General features: G+C 60.1%; 2 protein-coding genes across 2 annotated transcripts; one reads left to right on the top strand and one right to left on the bottom strand.

Moving 5' to 3' along the window:
- Positions 1 to 1,026: 1,026 nt before the first annotated feature.
- Positions 1,027 to 6,186, bottom strand: LOC111144189 (transmembrane protein 59 like). The gene is made up of 8 exons (XM_022498383.1): positions 5,985 to 6,186; positions 4,811 to 4,967; positions 4,566 to 4,675; positions 3,295 to 3,447; positions 2,635 to 2,737; positions 2,018 to 2,135; positions 1,799 to 1,916; positions 1,027 to 1,549 (listed from the first exon to the last, which is right to left on the bottom strand). The coding sequence occupies exons 1-8, from the start codon at positions 6,150 to 6,152 to the stop codon at positions 1,421 to 1,423; spliced, it is 1,056 nt and encodes a 351-aa protein (XP_022354091.1). The 5' UTR covers positions 6,153 to 6,186; the 3' UTR covers positions 1,027 to 1,420.
- Positions 6,187 to 12,472: 6,286 nt separating this feature from the next.
- On the top strand, positions 12,473 to 23,373 carry LOC111144000 (cytokine receptor like factor 1). Its single transcript, XM_022498055.1, is given in 10 exon segments — positions 12,473 to 12,495; positions 12,497 to 12,582; positions 17,213 to 17,494; positions 17,824 to 17,953; positions 18,110 to 18,279; positions 19,298 to 19,455; positions 19,559 to 19,727; positions 22,228 to 22,415; positions 22,532 to 22,574; positions 23,092 to 23,373. Coding segments are annotated over 10 exon segments (1,263 nt in total). The 3' UTR covers positions 23,106 to 23,373.
- The last annotated feature ends 106 nt before the right edge of the window (positions 23,374 to 23,479 follow it).

The raw sequence follows: 23,479 nt of genomic DNA, 5'->3' as shown, positions 1-23,479 counted from the left end.
GAGAAACACCCTGACTTCTCAATCTTCCCTCCTCCTACCTCTTGCCTGTGCTGATCCCTACCCACCCCCATCCCCTCCCCCGCTGACTCTAGCAGAAGGCACAGAGCCTAAGTGGATCTCCGGGGACACAAGGCAAGGTGAAGGGTGGATGGCTGATAATCAGTCCTACCTGATTCCCTCTAACATCCCACCCCCACCCACCTGTCACCCATAGGCCTCCACTGGCCTGTGAAAACCTTCACCCCACTGACCACCCCACCCCTCATCCAAAACTCTCCCCAGGAATCTCTGATTGCTAACAATAGACACCACTCCAGTTGACTGAAGCTAAAAGGGGATTTTTCTGGGAGGATCTCCAGGAGTCTGCAGAATGGACAGGAAGGATAGAAAGCCAAGGCCATGGCCTCATCAGGGTAGGCTGCTCCTGCCCTGCAAGGTTGTTCTCAAATGCGAAGTACAGGGCAAGATCAAGTCTGGATTCCTTGGATAGGGAAGGGGCTAGGACCCACTGTCAATGCCCCGAAGCTGCCCCTGACGGAGCTCTGCCCCACGCCTGAAAGAAAGGGGAATGGAAGCCAGATGACGGCAACATTAACCAAACATCCTCCTCAAGATTCGACCTGTGCATTTCAGAGGAGGGACCCCAAAAGGGAGGCATGAAGGGGTGCCAACCCATCCGGCCCAAGCAGGTAACAAAGGCCACTTTTCCGGGGACACCCCTAGTCGGAAGTGTGGGGCAGGCTGGGCAGCAGCAGAGGCACTGTCCTTCCTGAAGCCATGGGGAGTTCCCAGGGCAGTCCCCAACTCAGAAAGGGCCAAGTGGACTGGGGCCATGACCATGCTCAGGCTATTCTCCCAAGGGCAGATGGAAAGATAAACAGAAGTAGGCTCAGTCCAAAATATCTTTTATATACATGGTTTATTCCTCCCGACCCCCATGCTGCAAACTCAGCCTCAGCAGCCCTCCCAGCTTGGACATGCCCACCACCAACTCTCGCAGGGGCCTCTTCTCTTAGGAATGGATCTCTGGAGGTGAGGTGGGTGAAAGGAGGGTGCCCTAGCACAGGGTGGTTCCCCTGTGCCCTCAGTCCCCATCCTCCAAGGGAGAAAGGAGGAAGGAGGGAGGCAGCACAGAACTGGGGTTTGAATACTCAAGAAGCTACAAGATAGAAGGCAAAAGTAGAAAGCTCTGGGGAAGGGGGGAGCAAGGAAGGACCAAGGCCAGATCCCGCCCCCCTCCACCCTTTGGGGGCATGGCGATCCCAGGACTCAGAGGGGCAAGGAGTGGGACTGGAGAAAGAAGAAGGATGGGGGAATGGAGGAGCCCAAGGATGGTCCTACCCTGACCTGGACTCCTGGGCACAGGACGAACGAGGCCCAAGGAGCCCCTGCACTGGGTGATGCACAGGCCAATCGAGACCTACAGCTTGGTCAGGTCCAGCTTCAGCTTGTAGGGTGGGGGGCTGTCCCCAAAGGCATGCGACGGGGGAGGATACAGGGGCCAGTCTGGCTCTACCATGAAGCCCTTGTGCTGCTCCAGGGTCAGGGGCTGCAGGGAGAGGAAGAGGGAGGAAGGGAGGGCTACTGAGCTCCCACCCTGCCAAGGCTCCTTCCCACCCCGATCTCAGGCACCCCAGCTAAAGATTGGCATTACCCACCCCCAACTTGATAAGGAAGTAGAGCAAGTTGCCCAGTGTCACACAAGGAGTCAGGGATCTTGTCGCCTGGGGAGAGCAGGCAGCCCAATTCAGGGCCAAGGAGCAGCCCTTCTCCCACCCCTTCACCAGGTCCCACCCACCTGGAACTTGAGGTGCTGGCCAGGTGCGGTCACCAGGGTGGAACAGCTCAGCCACAGCATCACCAGCACGGAAAGGAAGAGGCAGCAGGCCAGGATCCAGCGAGGGAGCCCCGAGCGCCTGACCAGCCCAGAAGGCAGGCTCAGCGGTTCCAGTGGGCTTTGGGAGACCCTCCCCTCCAGCTACACTCCCATCCCCCCGCCCAGGGCCCTGCCACCCACCGGGACATGCAACTGAGGAAGTCGTTGTCCTGCAGCTCATCGGATTCCACCTTGGCCTTACTGCTGGTCTTGACTCGGATCTTGGCCTTCCTTACCTTGTCCAAGGGGCCTACGGGGTCTGAGAGACAGGTCATCTCTTAGTGGCCCCCAGGCCTTCCCCAAGAGACCATGGCAGCCAGGAAAGGAGAAAGGAGACCAGGACCTAAGGCAATGTGGCAAGGAGTCCTGGAAGAGATCAGAACCCTGGGAAGTGGACCGTGGCATCCTAGGAAATTGACCATGGAACTGGGGAGCCCTAGGAGTTGGACCACGGAACCTAAGAAGATGAATCACAAAGCCCTGGGAGACAGACCATGGAACCCTTGGAGGTGGACCTGGGAAGCCTGGGAGAAGGATGGTGAATCCCCAGGAGAAGAATCACAGAACCCTGGGGATGGACTGTGGAATCCTGGGAAACAGACCACAGAATCATGGGAGATGGATCATGGAACCCTGGAAGTTGGACCAAGGAACCCTAAGAGTTGAGAGATGAAATCCCAGGGTTCATTTGCCACAAGGATTCCTTATGGCAGTGGAGCTACCTGTGGAAGGAACATTGGTCTAGCCTCGGACCTTACCCACGTGCACCTCCAAGGCCTCAGGGTGGGATCCCCGCCAGGTCACCTCTACACGCTGTAGACGGGCCCCCTCGTGCCCCAGGCTCTCTACGACAGGCTGGGTCTGGGTCAGGAACAAGACAGCACAGAAGAGCCATTTAGAAAGGCACCACCTTGGCCCTGGGAGCACATCTCTGTGTCCCCTGTAGGTTACATTGTCCCATGCCCAGCTGACACATAGTTCCACGATGCAGAGGGAACACTTCTGTGGGGCTGTGGTTCCCTGCTGCTGCGGGCATCTCAATGTGGACCCAATCCTTTAGCTCCTGAAGTAGGAACGCTATCTAGGCCAATAGAATCATGGGGATTGGGTGAGAGATGGTCACAGACCCAGCCAGGGCCAATCAGAGTAAGTCTCCATTGAGTTAAAACTTCAGAGATGTTATACCCTAGCCCTCTGGCATCTACCTTCAGGAGAGAAGAGCTTTCCTGGGAATGCAACCACCACAAAGGGAAGCAGACTCAGGAGGGGAGTGAGACAGTGAACCCCTGAATCTAGTTGGGTCCGAACATTGATCACCCGAGGACTTTGCATCCCATGAGCCAACAGCCAATGCATCCCACCTTCTTAACCCGATCACCCACCTACCGCGCTGGCACTGCCCCGGCCAGACCCCTCACCTGGAACACCACCACCTTCCCATTGTCGGTCTGCAGGTAGTACGTCCAGGTGGAGGACACAAAGCCTTGGGCCGAGTTGACAAGGTCATTGCAGAGGGTAGAAAACAAGTCCAAGAGCGAAAGGGCCCCACTTGGAGCTTCCAGGACCTTTCTCTGCCAACAGAAGGCCCAAGGCACAGACATGTCACCAAGGGAGAGGAGTGAGCTGAGAGAGTTCGCTGGGACCAGAATTTGCTAAGTGGTTTGGGGCAATGGGGCTTGATGCCATGAATGCAGTCTTTAGCTTGCTGTTGCCCTTGGAGAAGGGGATTGCCCTCTCTGAGCCCTAAAATGGGGATGATTCTCTCCCATCGTGGGGTTGTTATGAGAGTTCAGTTAAACGATGGCACAGCACCAATGTGTAATACATGGTAGCTGCTGTTATTAAAAATTTCACATCCTCACGCTTATTTTGACAGCATCAGGAGAGAATTCAGAACAGGAAGGAATAATATAGTACAGCGTGCTTTTGTGAACAATGAAGGCCTGGAGTGGGTGGAGGAAAATGGGTGAAGGCGAGCAGCTTTCTGGGCAATCTTAGTTCAGGGGTCTCTGGCTGTGTTAAGTGGTTTCCTGTGCCTTAGTTTCCCCTAACACAGTGTTTCCTAGACTCACTCATGGACGTGATGGGTGAGCAGTTGTCATCTCTCCCTGGGGTGGGGGAGTAGTTCCTCCCTGAAACTCAGTTCTGAGGGGTCCCCCCCCCATGACAGTGGCCACCTGTTCACCAAAAGGAAGGTGCTTAGACCAGCACCTGGCATACAGTAGGGGCTCAACAAAGTTAGCTCTGATAACACTGAAGATGAGTGAGGTGAGGAGTGGTCACAGCCTTAGTGGTAACGGCTCTAAATCCTAGGTCTTGCCCAGCCCTAACTATGTGACCTTGGGCAGTTGCTTTGTGGGCATGAAATGAGAGTGACACTGTCCCAGGTGCCTCTAGGTGGCATGAGGAATTTGAGATAGGCTGTTTTTGGGCCTGGACCAGGACCAATGACTGATAAGCACGAGCTGTTTTCTGCCATTTACTCCTTGTACAGTGGTGGGAGGGGAGGGTCCTTCCCATATCACAGAGATGATTACTGAGGCTTGAGGCAAGACAAGACTCCATTGAGAATCCCTAGTAAGCCCAGAATGGACGACAGAGCCTGGGAGACTCAGGTCATGAGTGCAGATTTAGGGAGGAGAGAAAGGACGGGGGATGTTCCCAGGGCCACAAGTGGGAGGCTGCCCACCTTCTGTTCTGGTTCAGGCTCAGGCTCAGGCTCCGGCTCCGGGTTCTGACTCCAGCAGCCCTCGCTGCAGGCCTGCTGCTCTGTCTCCTTCACATAGGCCTCCACACACGCTGGGGGTGGGAGGAGGTGGGGACGGGGCAGGAGGGGTGACTAGAGAGTGACCCTTCCCAGGCCACCTCGCCCCACCCTGGCCACTGCACCCCACACACTCTGCCCCCCCGCCCCCCCCCCCCCAGGGCCCTTACCTGCTTCACACTCAGTCTGGGTGGCGTTAGGCTTGGAGCTCCTTGCCACAAATCGGCAGATGGAGAAGAGGCGGCAGCCGCGCTCACAAGCACTGATCAGGACAGCCCTGTCATACTCATTGGGGGACTCAGAAGGGTCCTCCTCCTCCAGCTCTGCCTGGGAGAGGGGACATGGGGTTCAGGCCAGGGGGAGGGGTAGTGGGAGGTTTGCACTGGAAGCACAGGCTCAGAGCAGGAGATAGAAGATTTGTTGTCCTCTCCCTCCTCCTCCCTTCCCCCTCACCCACCACCACTGCCCAGATCCAGAGTGATTGAGGTGGGGAGGGGAAGGCTAATATAAGTAGGGCTTCTTAGCTTTGAGGAAAGGAGAGGGGAATGGACCATGGAGGACACTGGATTTGGGCAATGGTTGTAAAATGGATGAGTTGGAGAGAAACGCTTCTCCCTCCCCACCACACCCCACGCCCAGGCTTCACGGGAGGAAGACAGAGATTGAGGGGAATTCTCAGGCCTCAGGAAGGAGGGAGGAGGTAAGAGGAGGAGGTTTGTCATCTTTTCTGGCCTGGGAAAATGGAGATCCAGCTGGTGGGTGAGGATGTGAATGGGGGCTGGTAGCTAGCTCTTGGGGAGGGTAGGGAAGAGGATGTGGAAGGAGGAGGAAGAGGAGGAGGAAAAGAGAAAGAGGAGGAGGGGAAGGAGGAGGAGGAGAGGACTATCAGACCTGAGGGAGGTGGGGGATGGGCGCCCCGAGGGTCTTTGCGCAGCAGTGCACAACCAGAGCCGGCAAAGTGGCCTAAGAAGGCTCGATCCCCTCTCCTTTCCTCCCTTGGAAAGACCCCCCCCCCCCACAACTCCGCATTCATCGGAGGGATTTGCATCTCCAAACCCTCCCCCATCAGAGGGACAGAGGGACCCCCCGCCAGTCCTTCCCCCGCGGGAGGAACAACCCCCATCTCCTTCGGAGGGACCCCCGACCCCAGCGCTCGCCTCGATATAAAGGACCCCAGTCCCTCCCTCACCAGATGGACCCACCTCCATTGTTGAACCCCCATTTCCGACTCCTTCCCGCTCGAGGAACCCCTATCTCGCGCTCGCAACGGAGGGAACCGCATCCCCAGCCCCTCCCCCACCGGAGAGATCGCCGTTCCTTTGGCTGGCGCCGCAAGCGCTTCACCTGCGAGAGCTGCGGACCAGGATAGCGGTCGCGGCACCGCAGCTGGCAGCTCTGCGTATCCCCGAGCTGCGGGGCGAAGGGGTCGCGGGCGGGCGGCGCGGGGATGGCAGGTGGAGGCTGCAGCAACAGCAGCAGCAGCAGCGGCGGCATCAGTGAGACCAAAGCCATGGCCGTGCCCGGAGCGAGGGGCTCGGGGGACGCCGGCTCCTGGCAGGCACCGAGGATGCAGCGGCGGCGGCGGGGACCGGGTAGCTGACGTCACCCGAGCGAGGCAGCCTGGGAAGGGCGGGCGGGGGATGCGGAGAACCGGCGGGGGAGCCGCGCTGCTGCACCGTCGGGGTGCGGGCGGGGCGGGGCAGGTGGACGGTGATCCCCGCCGCCTGTCCCATCTCCAGGGTGCCATGACACCTCCCTCGTATCCACGGGCTAGAGGATCTCCGCCAGCTCTATGGGGCCAAAAGGAAAAATATAGGGTGATGGGATGGGGTGTCTCTTGGCCAGGGGATTCAGGGAGGGCCTCCCCGAGGTGGCAAAATTTGAGCTGGCTTCGCGGGGAGGGCATCCAGGCACAAGGAACAGAGAGTGCCCCGAGGCAGGAAAGAGAGTGTTGGAAGAGGAGGTAAGAGGGCGGTGATGCTGGAGCTAGACACTGGAGATGGAGCGACATGAGTGAGGGTCGCAGCGCTGGGGCAGCGAAGGCCTCTGGAAGGTCTGTGGCATCGTGTCCCTTGCCACCCAAGTGAAAGGGGTGGCAACTTTGTAATTGGTTTGCCTCCTGTAGGAAGCCCTCCCAGGCCCTTCAAGGTCCCCCCAGCCTTGCCCCCTTCTGGGCCAGCCCTGATCCACTGGCCTGGGGGATCTAGCGCTGTCTACCCTCCAACTGGGGGCCTCTCGGCCCGGGGCTGAGTGGGAGGGGACACAGAGGTGTAAGTAGGAGCTGGGTGAGAGTGCTGCTTAAAGTCCTAATTCTTGTGGGAAAACTTGGGACAGGGACACTTCTGGCTTCCATAACAGCCACACTCCGAGGTGATGGATTGGAGCCCCATGAATCTCAGTTTGAGAGGTTTCCCTAGCTTCCTCTCTGCCAGGCAAGGTGGGGGGGGGCGCCTCCCTAAGCCTTGGACCCCTGCAAAGATGACCCCCCCCCCCGCTGGCAAGCCCCGCGCAGGTGCCTGCCGAGGTTGCGCTGCCGCCCACGTGGCTTCTTGCATCTACGCTCCGCCCCCACAGACGGGGCGGCAGCCACTCGGGGTCGGCGGGTCAGAGGGCGCCGCAGGTTCCGGCCGAGGAGGAAGGGACCCCGGGGAGGGGGGGCTGGCGCACCCCCTCCCCTGGCCGGCCGCGGCGCTTTCATCTCTGCGGCCTCGGCAGGCCCCCACGTGGCTTAATTAGGCGCGGCTGTGCCTGGCGGACCCTGAACATCTGGATCCCGGCGCGGCCCCTCCTCCGCCCCGCCCCTCCTGGGCTGCGCCGCGGCGACCCTGCGGCAAGGGCCTCCAGCCCGCGGTTTTCGCGAAAGCGAGGGAACCCGGCGTCTAACCTCCCGCGAGTCAGGGCCTGTGCCTTGGGAAATAGCTATTGGTTAAGACCAATGCTGTCTCCCATTTCACAGGTGGGAAACTTAGGCTCCAGGACCCCTCAGCAGAGCTAGGATTCAAGCCCACACATGTCAGTTCAGAGCCCTGCGCGCTTAAGCGTCTTCACAATTACTATACTTCGTTCATTCCAAACAAAGCCCTTCCCAGGTATTTTCTTGCAACAACCTAAAAGGAAGTACCGGTAGCGTTGTCTAATTTACAGATGAGGAAACTGAGGCTCAGGGTGGGAAAAGGGATGAGCCCGGATACAAGAGAGAGAAGCAAAGAGAGGCGGGCGGAGGTTGGGGCATTCGACATAAGAGGCGTCACTTAAATCGCAACAGGAAGGAAAGACTCCCCGCATCCTCTTGCGGAAGGGGAAACTGAGGCTGGAGAGGTTGGAGCGCTGGCCTAGGTTGCCAGAGGAGAGCGAGAGGGCTTGGTTGCCGCCCACCCACCCCCCTTTCCGCTCTACAAGGCCGCTGGGGGCGGGAGCGGAAGGAGGACTTGACCCTGGCCCCCCAGGTGAGCCCCCGCGCCCCTCCTGCCGTTCCCGAGGGAGCAGGTCCAGGTGAGGGGCGGGAGGGCCGGCGGGCGGCCGGGGTCGGGTTTCAGGAAATCCGCCGACATTCCTTCGGGGCTTAAGAGGGAAAGTTGACTCGGCGCCGCCCCTCGCCCCCCCCACTTCCTACCCCCCGGGGCGGCCCGGCCGGGGGCGGCAGGCGCGGGGCGCTGCGGCCGGCCTGGGCGTGAATCAGCGGCTGGCCGGGCGTCCGGGAAGCGGCGGCCGAGGTCAGGGCGGGCATCGGACAAGCGCCCTTTGTCCCTTGCCGCCCTCACCACGACCCCGCTGACCCCCACCCTCAAGCCGGGTACAGGCTGAGGAGGAGGCACGGCTCGGTGGCGCCGGCGCTTGCTGACAGTGGGGCGGGGGGGGGGGGGTGTGGTGGAGGGAAAGGGGCACAGCTGTCTACCCCCTTCACACACACCGCACCTGGCACCTCCTAGAACCCAGACATCTGAGGTTCTCCAGGAAGCCGAGGGGCAGGGAACCCAGGCCTCCGTGGCGGGTGCGCAGGGGCCCTGACCTAGACCTAGGCGGCATTCCTGAGGCCCCAGCTCCACTGCCTATGGGGTCTGAATTTTTCAAGTTCAGTGCACAAAGCTTTGAACCTAGGCATCCCAGTTATCCAGGCTAAAGCTCCAGGGTAGAAATAACGAAGCCCCACCTTCTCCTGCACCCAGGTCCCGAACCTAAGTTCTGCTGTCCCAAACCCATGTCCAGGTCTGGACCCTGACTGGCCCCGCTTCCTGGGAACACAGGCCTGGAGCACGGGCAGCTAATCCCAAACTGAGGAGCCCTGAGCATGGAGGTCTCAGCATGGGAGAGGCGGTGCTGTGCTCTACCCCCTCCCACGGGCTCTGGGTTCCTATGGGCCACTGAAGGTGCTGTCACCACTGCCTTCTCCCCAGGGTCCCTTCAATGCCCTTCAGTTACACAGGGAGCTAGGGCCAGAGGCTCGCCCTCAACTTAATCCTTAGATGCAGAGTGTGCAGACTAAGGAGGAGCCCTTCCCCATCCTAGGTGGGGCCCTCTCTCGATCTGTACATTCCCAGCCACCTTCAAGGACTTGGGTCAATATTTGCCAGAAGTTCCGTCAATGCTGGCTCCCCTTCCAGCGCAAAAGGCAGTGGGACTGGGAAGGAAGGGGTTAAACCTCTGGGAGCACCGTGGATAGGGAAGCAAGCACCTGGGGGTCAAATCTCTTTCCTTAAAGTCAAAGGTATGAAGTGAAGGTTACCCAGGGGAGAGAGGACCTGCTCCAGGGCAGAGCTGGGCAAACGATCCTTACCGTTCTGTGAGTAAGGACCAGAGAGGGATGGCTACCAGCTTGGGTCACAGAGCAAGTCAGGGGGCGTGGGCCTTACCGGGACCCCAGGCAGCACAATTCACTAGGACTGGGTTTTCTTGCCACTTGGAAGAACTGAGAATTCTCCATCCTTCCATTTTTGCAACTATTCGTTGAGCCCCTCACTGGGCCCAGCATGAGGTCCTAATGGGTCTCAGGGCAGTCACATTCTAAAGAAAAAAAGTCTCAAGAGAATGACAATGTTCAAAGACAATGTTCAAAGAACTGTGTTGCGAAGACAATTTTAAAAGGAGAAGGGGATGAAGGGTGCCTGGAAAGGGTGGGGGGCCCCTCTGAGGTGTCACTTGACCCATGACCTGAAGGAAGAGAAGGTCCTAAGCAGGGCGGGGAGGAGATTTGGGGGAAGCGCATCCTGCAGAGGGAACAGCAAATCTGCAAAGCCCCTGTGATAGCAACAAGCCTGGTGTGTTTGGGGAAACAGCGCTGCAGTGGCTGGAGCGAAGTGAGGGAGAGGAAAGGGAAAAGGAGAATGGAGGAGAGGAAAGGAGAGGAGGGGCGGATAGGGTGGCGGGGCAGAGAAGACCTGCTTTGCTTCTTTTAAAAGCTTCCTCTTCCTGTCGTGCAGACAAGGCAGGAGGGTCACCGGGGACGCCCAGGAGGAGGCCGGGCACCATCCCAGAGGGAGATGGTGGGGCCTGGACCTGGACAGGGTGGAGAGAAGGGGTCAGAATCTCAGAATGGGGATGTGTTTTGGAATCAGAGCCAACAGGATTTGCTGATGGATTGGACGTGGGGGATGAGCGAAGGAGAGAGTTGTCACGCACGCCTCCAGGTCTCTGGCCTGAGCACCTGGGTGGATGGGGGAGCTTTTTCCCCAAAACCTGGGGGTGACTGGGGGAGGAGCAGAGATTGGGGGGGAAAACATCAAGATTTCCCTCCAGAAGAAGCCTGAAGTCCTCGGGGAGGGAGTCAAACTTCGCAGGGCAGTGGTTGTGGGGGAGGGGGTGTGCGTATCCTGGAAACGCAATTCTAGTTAAGAACTGCCACCGCCTCTTAACCCTCTGCATCACCTGGCAGATGGAGCTATGGCCCCGTTTTTCAGAGGTGACAAACCGAGGCCTGGGGACCACCCCTGCTCCAAGAGAACATGCCCCCCCAGTGCTGGGAGCTGTGCCAAGGGCTTAGAATGTGACACCTTCTGTAGCATTGCATCTTCTCACAGAAGACCTTAGGTTGGCTGGGAGCTGCCCATTGTACAGAGCAGAAAACTGAGGCTGAGAGTCCTGGTTGCATCCGTGAAGAGCAGTGTATCACTCCAGGGCTTTAGTCTCCCCCTCGTAAAACCCATTAAGAATCCAGATTGTGGGTATGCAGAGCCCCCAGTGTGTGCAGAGCCTCCTGTCCTCCAATCCTCTTTTTTTCTGACAGTCTGGGGTCTAGCTGGGGATCCAAGTAAGAGGGGTGGAGGGTAGCCTTGACCAAACAAGGTGCGGGCTCCTGAGTCACCCTCAGACACTTTTACCCCATTGGCTGGTTAGGGATATGGAGAGAGGGTCTAGGCCTCTAAGGGAACCCCTCTGTAAGGGGGAGTTAGAGCCCTTCCTCTCTCTGGGCACACCGCTGGGGGCAGGGCTGAGACTCAGACCTCCGGGCTGGAGGCGTCCCTGGAAATCTCGTCTCAAGCGCCCGGTACCCTGAAGGCCGGGAGCCCTTCTATCTTGGGCGCCGTATCGGGTGCTGACCGAGAGGAAGGCGGTGGGGGGTGAGGCGCTCGGGCCAGGAGGGGTCCCGAAACCCAAGCAGTGGCCAAGAATAATAACACGGAGAAGGATCCCGGCGCAGGAAAAAAAAAAAAAAAAAAAAAAAAAGGGAAGACAGACTATGCGTCGCTCCCGGCAGCCGGCGTTACCTGGAGCCGGCGGGCGGCGGCCGCCCGAGCGATTACTCACTGCGTGGCGCACCCCACCCGCGGGCCGCTGAACTGATGTTTCCGTGGGGAGGGGTGTCACTGAGTCGGGGGGGTTCCTTACGGCTCTCCTGAGAATCCTTCCCGTCCCACTGGCGGGACCTGGGCAAACCCCGGTCCCCGCTCCCACCGAGACCCATTTCTCCCCGTCTAACCACGCGGGAGCTCTCTCCTAAGGTTCCCGGGAGCCCTCCGAGGAACCTCAGCCCTGTCCTGCGTGAATGGGACTGCTGAGCCCGGGCGAGGGCCCGGGACTCCGTTGCCTTCCAGCTTTTTCTCAGTCTTCCCTCCAGCAAAGCCTGGGACCGAGGCTGCGCGCAGATCACCGAAGAAAGGCGGGATGAAATGGGAGGCGGGGGGCGCTGGGCCGAGAGAGCGGTGGGACCCGCGCGTCCAGGGTGTGGGGCTGGGGGTGTGCGACTCTCAGGCCCCTGGGAAAGAAGGGGGATTGGAAATGGGAGCAGGCGGGGCTCAGGGACCACTCGGGGGGGCGGGGCCAAAAGCTGGGGTGGGGGCAGAGACAGGATGGGGGGAGGGAGCGGGCCAAGGCCGGGGGCCGCAGGAGACACTTAAGGGGCACAGGGCTGAAAGCAGGGGTGCAGGGAAGTGGGTAGGGGTATGGAAACGGGATTGGGGGCGCCAGGTCTCAGATTGGGGGTGGGGAGCCTGGAGCTGGCTGGGTTGGAAAGAGAGTTCTCAGGCTGGCAGGGGCTGAGTGGGGGCTTCCGGGCCGCGGGACAGGGCGCGCGCGGTGCGCGGCGGGGCGGAGGCCGGACGGGTGGGGCGCGCGGTGCCCGCGGGCGGGCGGGCGGGCGGGCGGCGGGGAGGCCGGTGCGGGGCCCGCCGCCCCCCCGGGGCCGGGCCGGGCCGGGGGCGGGGCCGGGCGGGGCCAGCGGCGCATTAGCGCCTTGTCAATTCGGCTGCTCAGACTTGCTCCGGCCTCCGCGCCCGCGCCCAGCGACGTGCGGGCTGCCCAGCCCGCGCCCTCCCGCGCCGGCCTCCAGCCCCGCACCCCGCGCCGCCGCAGCCGCCGCCCGCTGCCTCCTGCCGCGCGCCCCCGGCAGCGCCGGCCCCATGCCCGCCGGCCGCCCGGGCCCCCGCCCAATCCGCGCGGCGGCCGCCGCCGCTGCTGCCCTTACTGCTACTCTGCGTCCTCGGGGCTCCGAGAGCCGGATCAGGAGCCCGTGAGTACCCGGAGTCCTGTTCCCTTCTTCCCGCCTGGGCCGAGAGCGTGCGCCCCGGGGGCAGCTGCGGGGGGAGGGGGCGCGGGCGCCACCTGGACGGCCCGGGAACAAAGGAAGGCGCCCCCGGCGCGGCCCTCGGGGCGCCCTCACCTGCGGGGCGCACGACGCCGCAGTCCCCCGTCCCGAGGGTCCGGCTTCCGCGCCCTAGGCCTTCTTACCTGGGCCGCCCGGCCGGGGATACCCGGCCCTGACCCGGGGGGTCGGGGGGCCGCGGCCTGGGACTTTCTGAACTCTGCGACGCGGCGGGTGCACGCAACAGCTCCCGCGGACTCCGAGCCGTAGAGACCGAGGGGCACCGCTCCCGGGCAGGGGCGCACGCGGTAGGCGCGTTGGGTGCTGGCCCTGGGCGGGCCCCCCCACCAGTGGAGGGATGAGCCCCGCGAGGAAGGCGGGGCGGCGGGAGGGGGGCCGCTCTGGCCGCCTGGCGCGCGGCCCGGGGTCCCCGGGGACGCGCCTCTCCGCGGGCCGGCGCCGCCGCCCTCCCCTGGCGGGACCCCGCGCGCGGGGGTCCGCGGAGTCCCAGCCACCGGCGGGCTCGGGACCCTTCCTGGCCGGGCTGCGCGTGGCTGAGAGCCTCCAGCGAGAGAAATCTTTGTGAGCGAGTGGGTGAGCGTGAGAGGGAGCAGGAGCCAGCGAGTCCGGGCACCGCGGGCCCAGCCTTAGTGGGAGGGAGGGGGACCGGGAACCCACAGCCTCGCAGGCCGAGAACACTGGCCTGTCAGGAGCTCCTGGCCCGCGGCACTCTCTGTCCCCCCAGCTAAAGTACACCCCCTCTAGGACACCGTTTCTACATCCAGACCCTCTCTGGGACACACCCAGAGACACACAAAGACACACTGGCTTGTGGCCCGTCACCCTCGCCCTCAGATGAGCGCACACTGCATCCCAGATGCACATTCGCACACCATCGGGGCGCGCACACACACATTCCATCCCTGACACACACACATTCGTGGTCACATACATTCCGCGGGGGGAGGCAACACAGGGGTATACACACAGGCACAGCTTGCCCTAGACGTTCACAATCACTCCACGCACCCGATCCAGGCACTTAGGTCCACTCGGGCCAGCACACACTGCTCCCCAGGCCATCCCACCCTGCACAGAGCTGTTTGCAAGCTTCCTGTGGTGCGTCTCCAGAAAGGACAGGGTCCGGGCACCTCCTGGGGGCACTTGCTGAAAGCCCAGCACACCCCAGGCGCCTGGGCAGGTGAGGGGATGCCCCAGGCCATCCTGGGGTTCCTGGCAGCTCCATTAGGCAGTGAGCAGCGCCTGTAAAGGCTACTCTCCGTGGCCGGCTTTGTTTCCCAGCTCCTGGAGCGGCAGGCAAAGGTGGTGGAGGTTGGGGGGGACTGTTGTGTGTGTGTTTTTTCCTTTAAGGGGGAAGAAATTAAATAAAAGATTCTCACACCTCAGCAATATGTTTCTACTTACGGTGTGTCTTAGCACCTGACCAGCAGGCGGGTGGGTCGTAAAGTATCTGCAGGTACCAGCGGGACAGGAGATGGGACCCCTGTCGGGACCCCGGGATGGAGGCCACCCTCCTGCTTGCTTGCAGAGAATCTCACACTTTTCCCTTTTAAAACACATGGTGTTCCTTTTTAATAACGGCAGTGGCTCCAGATTGTGAAGGGAGAAGGAAAAAACTTTTAAAGGCCCCAGCTCTGTGTGAAAGGCAGGGAGGCAGGGAGCAAGGGGGTGGGTGGGTGGGTGGGGGCTGTCCAAAAGCTTAGCTCAGGGATCTGCTTTGGGGAACCTTCTAGGAGGCCCCCCAAACCAGGCAAGGGCCCCCAAAACCTTATGGGCTATTCCCAGCTGCTTCGCCTGGGTGCCTTGGCCCATTGTTTGGGGAGGCCTGAAGGGAGTTGGGAGCCAGCTGGGACCCCAGAGCTGGGGGGGGGCTGTGACCTTAATAGTTCCTAGGACTTGCAATGTGCTGGGTCCTGGACATCGCTATCTCATCTCATTAATCTCCCCAACAGGTAGAACTTATTTTCCTCCCATTTTATGGAGGAGGAAACTGAGAACAGGAGAGGGGAATCCAGTGGCTCAGGTGCTCCAGCTGGGATTGGCACTAAGGTCCCAGGAGAAGTCCTCCTTCTGACCTTTTCTGGTGGAACCTGGGGTTGGGGGGGGGGGACTGGCCTGTCCAGGCCCGCCTGGCCTTGCCCTCTCGCCCTGTCCTCCCCGCCCAGCCCCAGGAGGGCAGCTGCAGCTGCTGGCTGGCAATCCTCGCCAGCCCAGGCCAGGCGGGTGTGGCAGAGGGGCAGTGCCCCCCAGCCAAGACCCCCCAAAGAGCCCCTTCCTGGCTAGACCCTGCTGGTGGGTGGGGGGCAGGAGGGGCGTGACCTACCCCCAAAGGGTTGAGAGTGGGCCTGGGGTCCAGGCAGGCCCGGCCGTGCCTCCCACCCTGCTGGGGGGGCCCAGGCAGGAAGCGGTGGGTGGGCCGGGGCAGAGACGCTGGCACGCCCGAGTTCATGCCGAAGGAATTCCGAATTAGCGGGCGGCTGGCTGCCTGGGACCTCCGGGGCGGCCCCCTGGCCCCCGCCCCCCGGCCGCCCCCGCCTCCTCGGCTCTGGCCCGCTCAGTCGGCTCCTTCGCACGGACGCTGAGACCTCCGGCGAGCCCTGGGCCAAGCCCCAAACGCAACTGTGATCCCAGGCTCCAGCGAGAAATGGCCCTCAAGCCAAGTTTGCCCCGGAAAATTGTGAGGGCCGGCCGGAGAACAGCGTCGACCCCATCTCGCCCATCTGGGGCTGTGAGGGCCAGCACAGGGCAGGCGCTAGCACTCAGAGTGCCTCCCAAGGGGCCAGGATGACCCTGTCCTTGGCTGCCATCTCGGAGAAGTTGGGCTACCTCCTGCTGTCGCTGCTGCCCCCCTCCCCCCACTCCAGTCCCTTTTTACGGCAGCCTGGGGATCCTTTTAAAATGTAAATTATCCCCTGTGCAGAACTCTGGAATAACCCCTCCCCGCCCTGTCTGGCACTACTGACCTCCTAGACTTCACTCCCCACCACTCCTGCCCCAGGACCTTTGCACTTGCTGCTCCCACCCCCCTGGTCACTCTCTCCTAGACATTTTCTTGGTGATTTCTTTCACTTTATTCAGGTCTCAGCTCTAATGCCTCCCCATATAGGCCTCCTGGGCCATTGAGCTGCCACCACTAACATGTACTTCACTTTCTTCCTTATTTATTCTTAGATATTTATTTGTTCTTTCTCCTGTTGATCCCTTGGATTCAAGGCCTACAAGGGCAGGAAATTTGAGTATCTTGGTCACCATTGTGCCCTCAGCTTCTGGCAAACTGTAGGTGCTCCATGCATGGATGCATGAATGAATGAATGAATGAAAGAGTGAGTGAATGAGTCCTCACAGTTGCTCTTGGTGGAGGGAGAGGCCCCTTCCCAGAGGCTCAAAGAAATAAAATGAATGGGCCAAACTGTCTCCAGTGAGTTGGGGGCACTTGAACCCAGGTCAGCCTGGCTTAATGGTCCCACAGGGTTGTCCTTAAGACATTTTCACTCCTCTCAAACATGTGGTCGATACCGTGATGCCGAATTCCCAGATGGGGAGATTGAGGCTCAGAGAGGGGTATCAGGATCTTGCACAGGTATCTGTGAAAGCCCTTGCCCTTATCTGGACCTTGACTTCTCCTTGGATAAAAACAGACTCCTCTTAGGTTCTAACCTCCAGAAGGAGAAGCCTTGGCATCCCTGAGAGCCTCGTGCCCAGCACCCAGTCCATACACAATCCTGTTTAGGAAGTCACTTTCCATCTCAACTTCACAAAGGCTCTAGGGATCATGAGGTTTTTTTGTTCCCATTTTGCAGATTATGAAAAATGAGTTGAAGGAAAGAACAACAATGCCAAGTCCCTTTGGATGGGGACTGGGGGCCTAGAGTTTGCCCCAGCCTTCTTCAGTTCCAGCAACAGCACAGAGCAGAATTCTGGAGACCACCAAATCAGGGTTTAAATTGTGTGCCCTTTCCTGAGTGACTTTGGGCAAGAGATGATTTCTCAGAGCCTCAGTTTTTTCATCCATAAAATAAGCAGGGTTCTAGTATGAGTCACAGTACTCCTTCTTCGAAGCATCTTTCCCCCCAAAGACTATGTGTGAGGTTCTAGGGATACCAGTCTTTTCTTTCTAATTGCCAAAAATAAAATGAAATCAAAAGAAAAGAAAAGAAAAAAGCAGAATGTGATAGTTGCCAGAACTATGTGCCAAGCCAGATTGCCTTGAATCTGGATGGACATTTATGCCTGAGTTCTGTGTCCACTCCCAGAGCCTTGAGCAAATCTGTGAAGAAGCAGCTTGGAAAGACCTGAGTTGTGGGATCACACAGCTCTGGGGCTGAATCTTGCTTCTGCCACCAACCTTGGGCTGGTCATGTGCCCTAATTGAACCTCAGTCTCCTTATCTGTAAAATGGGAGGGAGACAACAGGAAAAGGCTCCTGCGCAGAAGTGCCATGGGTCCTGGAGGTCCTAGTACCGTGGTGGCAGGGGTGGGGGGGGGGGCTCAGAGTGACTCCATCTCAGGCCTGACAGGCCCTCCTCTCTGACCCCAGACATGGCTGTCATCAGCCCCCAGGACCCCACGCTCCTCATCGGCTCCTCCCTGCAGGCCACATGCTCAGTGCATGGGGACCCGCCAGGCGCCACTGCCGAGGGCCTCTACTGGACCCTCAACGGACGCCGCCTAGCCCCCGAGCTCTCCCGTGTGCTCAACACCTCCACCCTGGCCCTCGCCCTGGCCAACCTCAACGGATCCAGGCAGCAGTCTGGTGACAACCTCGTGTGTCATGCTCGTGACGGCAGCATCCTGGCAGGTTCCTGCCTCTATGTTGGCTGTAAGTGGGCCCCCATGATAACTAGGGGTAACTCTTGTGGGTGGCATCTCCCTCTGGAGAGGGGCATGGACCATGGGCCTTGTGGCCCACAACCAACAGTGGGCATGGTGGCGCAGATGGGGAGAGGTAGGGACTGCTGGGGTGGGGAGAGGGCCTAGAACGCCCACCCCTGTCCCCAAGGGATCCCAGGCAGGCTGTCATGCCAACATCCGCTCTGTTCACCCTCCTTCCACTCCAAGGTGGGGGCCCAGCTGGTGGCTAGCGACTTCTCCACCTATAGAGGGCTGGTCCAGACCCTCAGCCCCCTGCACCCCCCCACCCTTCCCCAGTGCCCCCAGAGAAACCCTTCAACATCAGTTGCTGGTCCAAGAACATGAAGGACCTGACATGCCGCTGGACGCCGGGGGCCCACGGGGAAACCTTCCTCCACACCAACTACTCCCTCAAGTACAAGCTGAGGTTGGTGGAGGCCCTTGGGTGACACGTGTTCTAGACTTGGCTAAAGCCCACGCTCTCCAAACTTGGTGTCCTGTCTGCACTCTGGGGCTGCCCTGGGGAGGTCTGGAGGGCCTGAGGGGACCTCCGAGTGTCCTCACACCCCCTCCTGCCCTGCAGGTGGTACGGGCAGGACAACACGTGTGAGGAGTACCACACGGTGGGACCTCATTCCTGTCATATCCCCAAGGACCTGGCTCTCTTTACCCCCTATGAGATCTGGGTAGAGGCCACCAACCGGCTGGGCTCGGCCCGCTCCGATGTGCTCACGCTGGACATCCTGGATGTGGGTGAGCCCCCGACCCCAACTACTAGGCCCACAAGGGATCCTGCACCCCCTCTCCTAGCTCAGCTCTAGGCTGCAGCTCCAGCCCCGACCCTGCTGGTTGGGGCCGAGAGGAACAAGGCATCCACCCATAGGTCCCCAGTCCCCTGAAGCAGCCAGGATACCCCCACTCTGTGGAGAACACCTGGCCTGGCTCTCTCCCCCTCGGCAGCCCAGGTGTGCAGGAGGGGGCCCCGGGGGGAGCTAGGAGGGGGCGCCCAGGTCAGAGGCGCCCCAGGAAGCCTCAGCCTGGAGCTGGGGAGGGGGGTGCGCAGGCGGGAGGCAGGAAACAGATGATCTGCGAGCAGAATTGGGCCTAATCTAATTAGGGTGTTTCTCAGCCCCAAGCAGGCCTGTGCCTTAACCCTTTCAGACCCTTACTAAGGCCTCAGGGGGAGAGGCCAGACCTCCGTGCTGCCCACAGAGCTCCCAGAAGGATCCCCAGAAGGCTGGTAGTCGCCCCCCACCTCAGTCTGCTTCCTGCTTTGCTTCCTCAAGCCCTGAAGCTGCAGTGAGCAGGTTCTGAGCCTCAGTTTCTCCTCTGCACCAGCAAGGCTGTCATATTGAAAACCTCTGCAAAGTAGGAAGGATCTGGAAGTGCAGGTGGGCCGTGGGGGGTCAGGAGGAGCTTCCCAGGGGTCTGGCAGCCTGCTGACCCCTGGGCTCCTGGGCATAATAAGAACAATGTCTTCAGCCAGGCAGTGTCCGCTTTTCTGTAGTTCCCCGAAGACAGGATTATATTTCTCTTGTCATAGATAATAATGGTGATAACAGCTAACATTAATTGAATGCTTCTAGGTGCTGAGTGTTTCCCAAATATTATCTAATGTAATCCACCCGTCTGGAAGCAGGGAGGGGAGAGAGGGCAGGACGGAGGCAGGTGCCCCCGACAAGCCATGTGCTCTGAGATCTGAACCCAGGTGGGGGATGGCCATGTCCAAGGACGGCTGGCTGATTAAGCCTTGCCCTGCCCCATCTCACAGTGACCACTGATCCCCCACCCGATGTGCACGTGAGCCGTGTCGGGGGCCTGGAGGACCAGCTGAGTGTGCGCTGGGTTTCCCCACCAGCCCTCAAGGACTTCCTCTTCCAAGCCAAGTACCAAATCCGCTACCGAGTAGAGGACAGCGTGGATTGGAAGGTGCCTGACAATCGACCCCCCTCTCCCCTGGTCCCCACCCCACCCCGCGCTTCCCCTACCCCCCACCCCCACCTCTGGCCTCTGACCCTGCCATGGCCACCAGGTGGTGGACGATGTCAGCAACCAGACCTCGTGCCGCCTGGCCGGCCTGAAGCCAGGCACAGTCTACTTCGTGCAGGTGCGTTGCAATCCCTTCGGGATCTACGGCTCCAAGAAGGCAGGGATCTGGAGTGAGTGGAGCCACCCCACGGCCGCCTCCACCCCTCGTAGTGGTGAGCACCCCCATAGCTCCGGGTGGTCGGGAGACCCGTCCCAAAGCAGCCAAAGCCTCTGTTTCTTTGTTTCCTCTGAGGGAGCAGGGGTCTCAAACTGGTGGCCTTTAGGTCCATTTTCTTTGACCTGTTATTTGGAAAAAGGAAAAAAAAGTCTGACCGACTTGCAGACATTCAAAATCAGGAAGTTTTCACACAAATATCCTCGGTTTCCTAGAAAATTGAATTATCTAGAAAGTGTCGGTGCACCTGGCTGGCTCAGTCGGAAGAGCATGCGACTCTTCATCTCAGGGTTGTGAGTTCGAGCCCCACGTTCGGTGTAGAGAGTGCTTAAAAATGTAACTTTTTTTTTTTTTTTAAGATTTTATTTATTTGAGAGAGAGAGTGAGGGACAGAGAGATCACGAATTGGGAGGGGAGGCCAGAGGGAGAGGCAGGAACAGACTCCCCCCTGGGCAGGGAGCCCGATGCCGGCCTCTCTCCTAGGGCCCCGGGATCATGACTTCAGCTAAAGGCAGACTCTTAACCCACTGAGATACCCAGGCATCCCTAAAAATAGAATCTTTAAGCAAGAAAATGTAACAGGACACAGCTGGAGTGTGTCCACGGCCCCTATCAGCCCTCCTCATTCAGGGGTCTCATTTTCCAGTTTCCCACCTGGCCCATTTTACCCACCTGTATCCCCTCCCTAGCCCCTAAAGGCAAGTGAGTTTGAGACCTCTGCCTCTGTGGCTGATCAGCTGCCAACTCTCCCTCTAATGAGTCTTGGGTTCCCCTTCTTTTTTTTTTTTCTTTTTCTTTTTAAAAAAAATTTTTATTTATTTGACAGACAGATCACAAGTAGGCAGAGAGGCAGGCAGAGAGAGAGGAGGAAGCAGGCTCCCTGCTGAGCAGAGAGCCCAATGCGGGGCTCAATCCCAGGACCCTGGGATCATGACCTGAGCCGAAGGCAGAGGCTTAACCCACTGAGCCACCCAGGTGCCCCTTGGGTTCCCCTTCGATCCAAGTAGGGGAGTGGGGACAGCCAGGAGCCTGGGTCTGATTGAACCCCTTCCCTTCTGGGATTTCTCTAAGCCCATGATCCTCCATTCTCTCCTTTGTGAAATGTTATGAAATACATTAATTGAAATATCTGACCTCAGCTTTTCCATCGGGAAAGTGGGTATAATAATCATACCCGCATCAGGCTATTGTTAGGGGTAGATGAGACAACCCAAGAAAGTTCACTCACGGTGGGCACCTTCTAAGTGTTTGCAGGTAGTAGTTACTGAGCCTCCCAGCTCTTGCTCCCCCATGATTTCACCCCAAGGGAATCCCTTTTCTCAGGTGAGGACATCGAGCCCCTAGGATGTTCAGCCAAGCCCCCAGGGCCACACAGGGATCTGGATTCAGTTTCCTGGAAGTCCAGGCCCATGCTCGTGGGTTGATGGGGAAACTGAGGCCCAGAGGGGATCCCAAAGCCAGGGAGGGGCAGAGCCAGGCTCCCAGCCAGTTCCCCAGCCCCCATCCTGGGCCCCTCCAGGTTCTGGGGGTGGGCGGGATTTAGCGCGGCCGGGAGGGGCCTGCGCCTTGGCCCCTGCTCGTGCCCAGCACCTGCGATTCTTGCACGCGAGCCAGTAGGCGGCTGCGTCCGCTGGAGAGGCTGGGGAGGCCGGGGGAGGCCAGCAGGGGCGGTGGGGGCCGTGGCCGTGCCAGGGCCTGTCAGCGGGTTCCCGGCGTTATTTATGACGTGAGGTCGATGTCCTTATCTGCCGGCCTGCTAGGGGCTGGCTGCGGCCGGCAGCTGGACAGACAGGCCGGCCTCCCACCTGGACCTCCCAGCCCACTCCCCACCCCACTGGCTCGCGCTCTCAGGCCTGTCCTGGGGACTGCCTCACGGCTCACACCCCCCTCCTCTGTCTCCCTTCATCCCTCTGTCATTCTCTTTCCCTGTATCTCTCTGTATTTTTGCCTTTTGGGGTTTCTGTGTCCCTACACACACATGGTCTCTGTCTCTACCTGCTGCAGCCCTCTCTCGACCTCTCCCTTTTCTGTCCCTCTACATCTCCTTGGCTGTCCCCTGTTGCTTTGGCCCTCCCCACAGCTCCCTGTCTCACCTTGTATCCATCTTTTCATCTCTCTCTCTCTCCCTCTCTCTCTCTCAAGCTCTTCCTCACTAGTGGCGCCTTTTCTCAGTCCTTTGCTCTGTGTCGGGGTCTCATCCCTCTAGCCCTGGCTCCTCTCCTTCTTCCCCTCCCTTTCACTCACACCTGGTTCAGACCACGGGAATCAGGTTCCTGCAGGAGACAGGGGGGAAGTGCCCCCTCCTTCCCCTGCCTCCCACCTCCTCCTGGGCTCAGCTGGGCTGCTGTGCTGGGCGGTGGAGGGGACCCGATCCCGCGGAGACACCCGGGAGGGAGGTGCCCAAGGGAAACACCGTCCGCGGAGCCGCAGAACCTCCCTCTCCTGCCCTCGCGCGCCCTCTGGCGGGCGCGCTGTGACGCTACCGCTTCCCCCATCAGAGCGCCCGGGCCCGGGCGGCGGGGCGTGCGAGCCGAGGGGCGGCGAGCCGAGCTCGGGGCCGGTGCGGCGCGAGCTCAAGCAGTTCCTGGGCTGGCTCAAGAAGCACGCCTACTGCTCGAACCTGAGCTTCCGCCTCTACGACCAGTGGCGAGCCTGGATGCAGAAGACACACAAGACCCGCAACCAGGTAGGAAGGAGGGACCGGCGGGCGAGGGATGGAGTGGTGGGAGCAGGGAGGGAATCGGATTGGGGGCGGGGGAGGTCCGCAGCCCCCAGACACTGCCTCCTTCCTTCCAAGCACAGGACGAGGGGATCCTGCCCTCGGGCAGACGGGGCACGACGAGAGGTAAGGGGAGCCCACCCCCACTGGGTGGGTGGGCAGGGAGGGAGACAAGGGCCCCTCCTAGTGGCCACAGGCCGTGCCCGCCACACCCCCCACCCCAGCCTTAGAGTTGCTGAGATGGAATCCCTTCCTCCCTCTCCTATTTATCAGCGTTTACCTAACCACCCAGTGATCGCCTGGTCCTGTGGCCTTCAGCCTAGTAAAAGCATCTGTCACCTGAAAATGTCCAAAGTGGAATATAATCCTCAGGAATGAACATACTCGCCCCAGTTAGCACTTATGAGTGCCTACTGCATGCTCACTCTGCGCCAAGAGCTTTACCCACAGGGTACCCCTTGGGACAATTATTCCTACTTCTCAAATGGGGGAAACTGAGGCCCTGAGAGGGGGCAGTACCCTACCCGAGGTCCCCAAGCTGAAAGTGACGGGGCCAGGACCTGAACTGGGGCTTCCTAGATTGCTCTGTGGTACTGGCCCCTCCTATACTCCCTGCTTAGCTTGGCTTCCCCTCTGCCTGCAGGTCCTGCCAGATAAGCTCTAGGGACTGGGGCCACCCTCCCTGCTGCATGGAGACCCGGGGGCCGCACCCAGACTGGGGGCTAACTCTGTACCCTCGCCTCAGGGCACCCAAGCACCCTCGGCAGGAGCTGGGGTGGATATTCTGAGGGTAACAACATCTTTGGTCTCCATGTGAGGCCACTCTTGGGTGCAACTCCAGTGGGTGTGTGTATGAGGGTTGGCTAAGCTGCCCAGACCCCTCCCAGGGCTGGGGGTGAAGAGGGGTCATTGCTCCCCCCACCCCATCCAAAGTCTTTTTAAATAAACAAGCTGTTTAGGTGCCCTGATTGTGAAGCTGTCTGGGGCTGGACTGGCCCAGGGTCGGGGCTGTGGTGTTCAGGGGAAGCATG

The sequence above is a fragment of the Enhydra lutris genome, unplaced genomic scaffold, assembly GCF_002288905.1.
Source record: "Enhydra lutris kenyoni isolate GAN:26980312 unplaced genomic scaffold, ASM228890v2 scaffoldscaffold10, whole genome shotgun sequence".
NCBI classification, from domain to species: Eukaryota; Metazoa; Chordata; class Mammalia; order Carnivora; family Mustelidae; genus Enhydra; species Enhydra lutris.
This window is presented reverse-complemented; position numbering and strand designations above follow the sequence as displayed.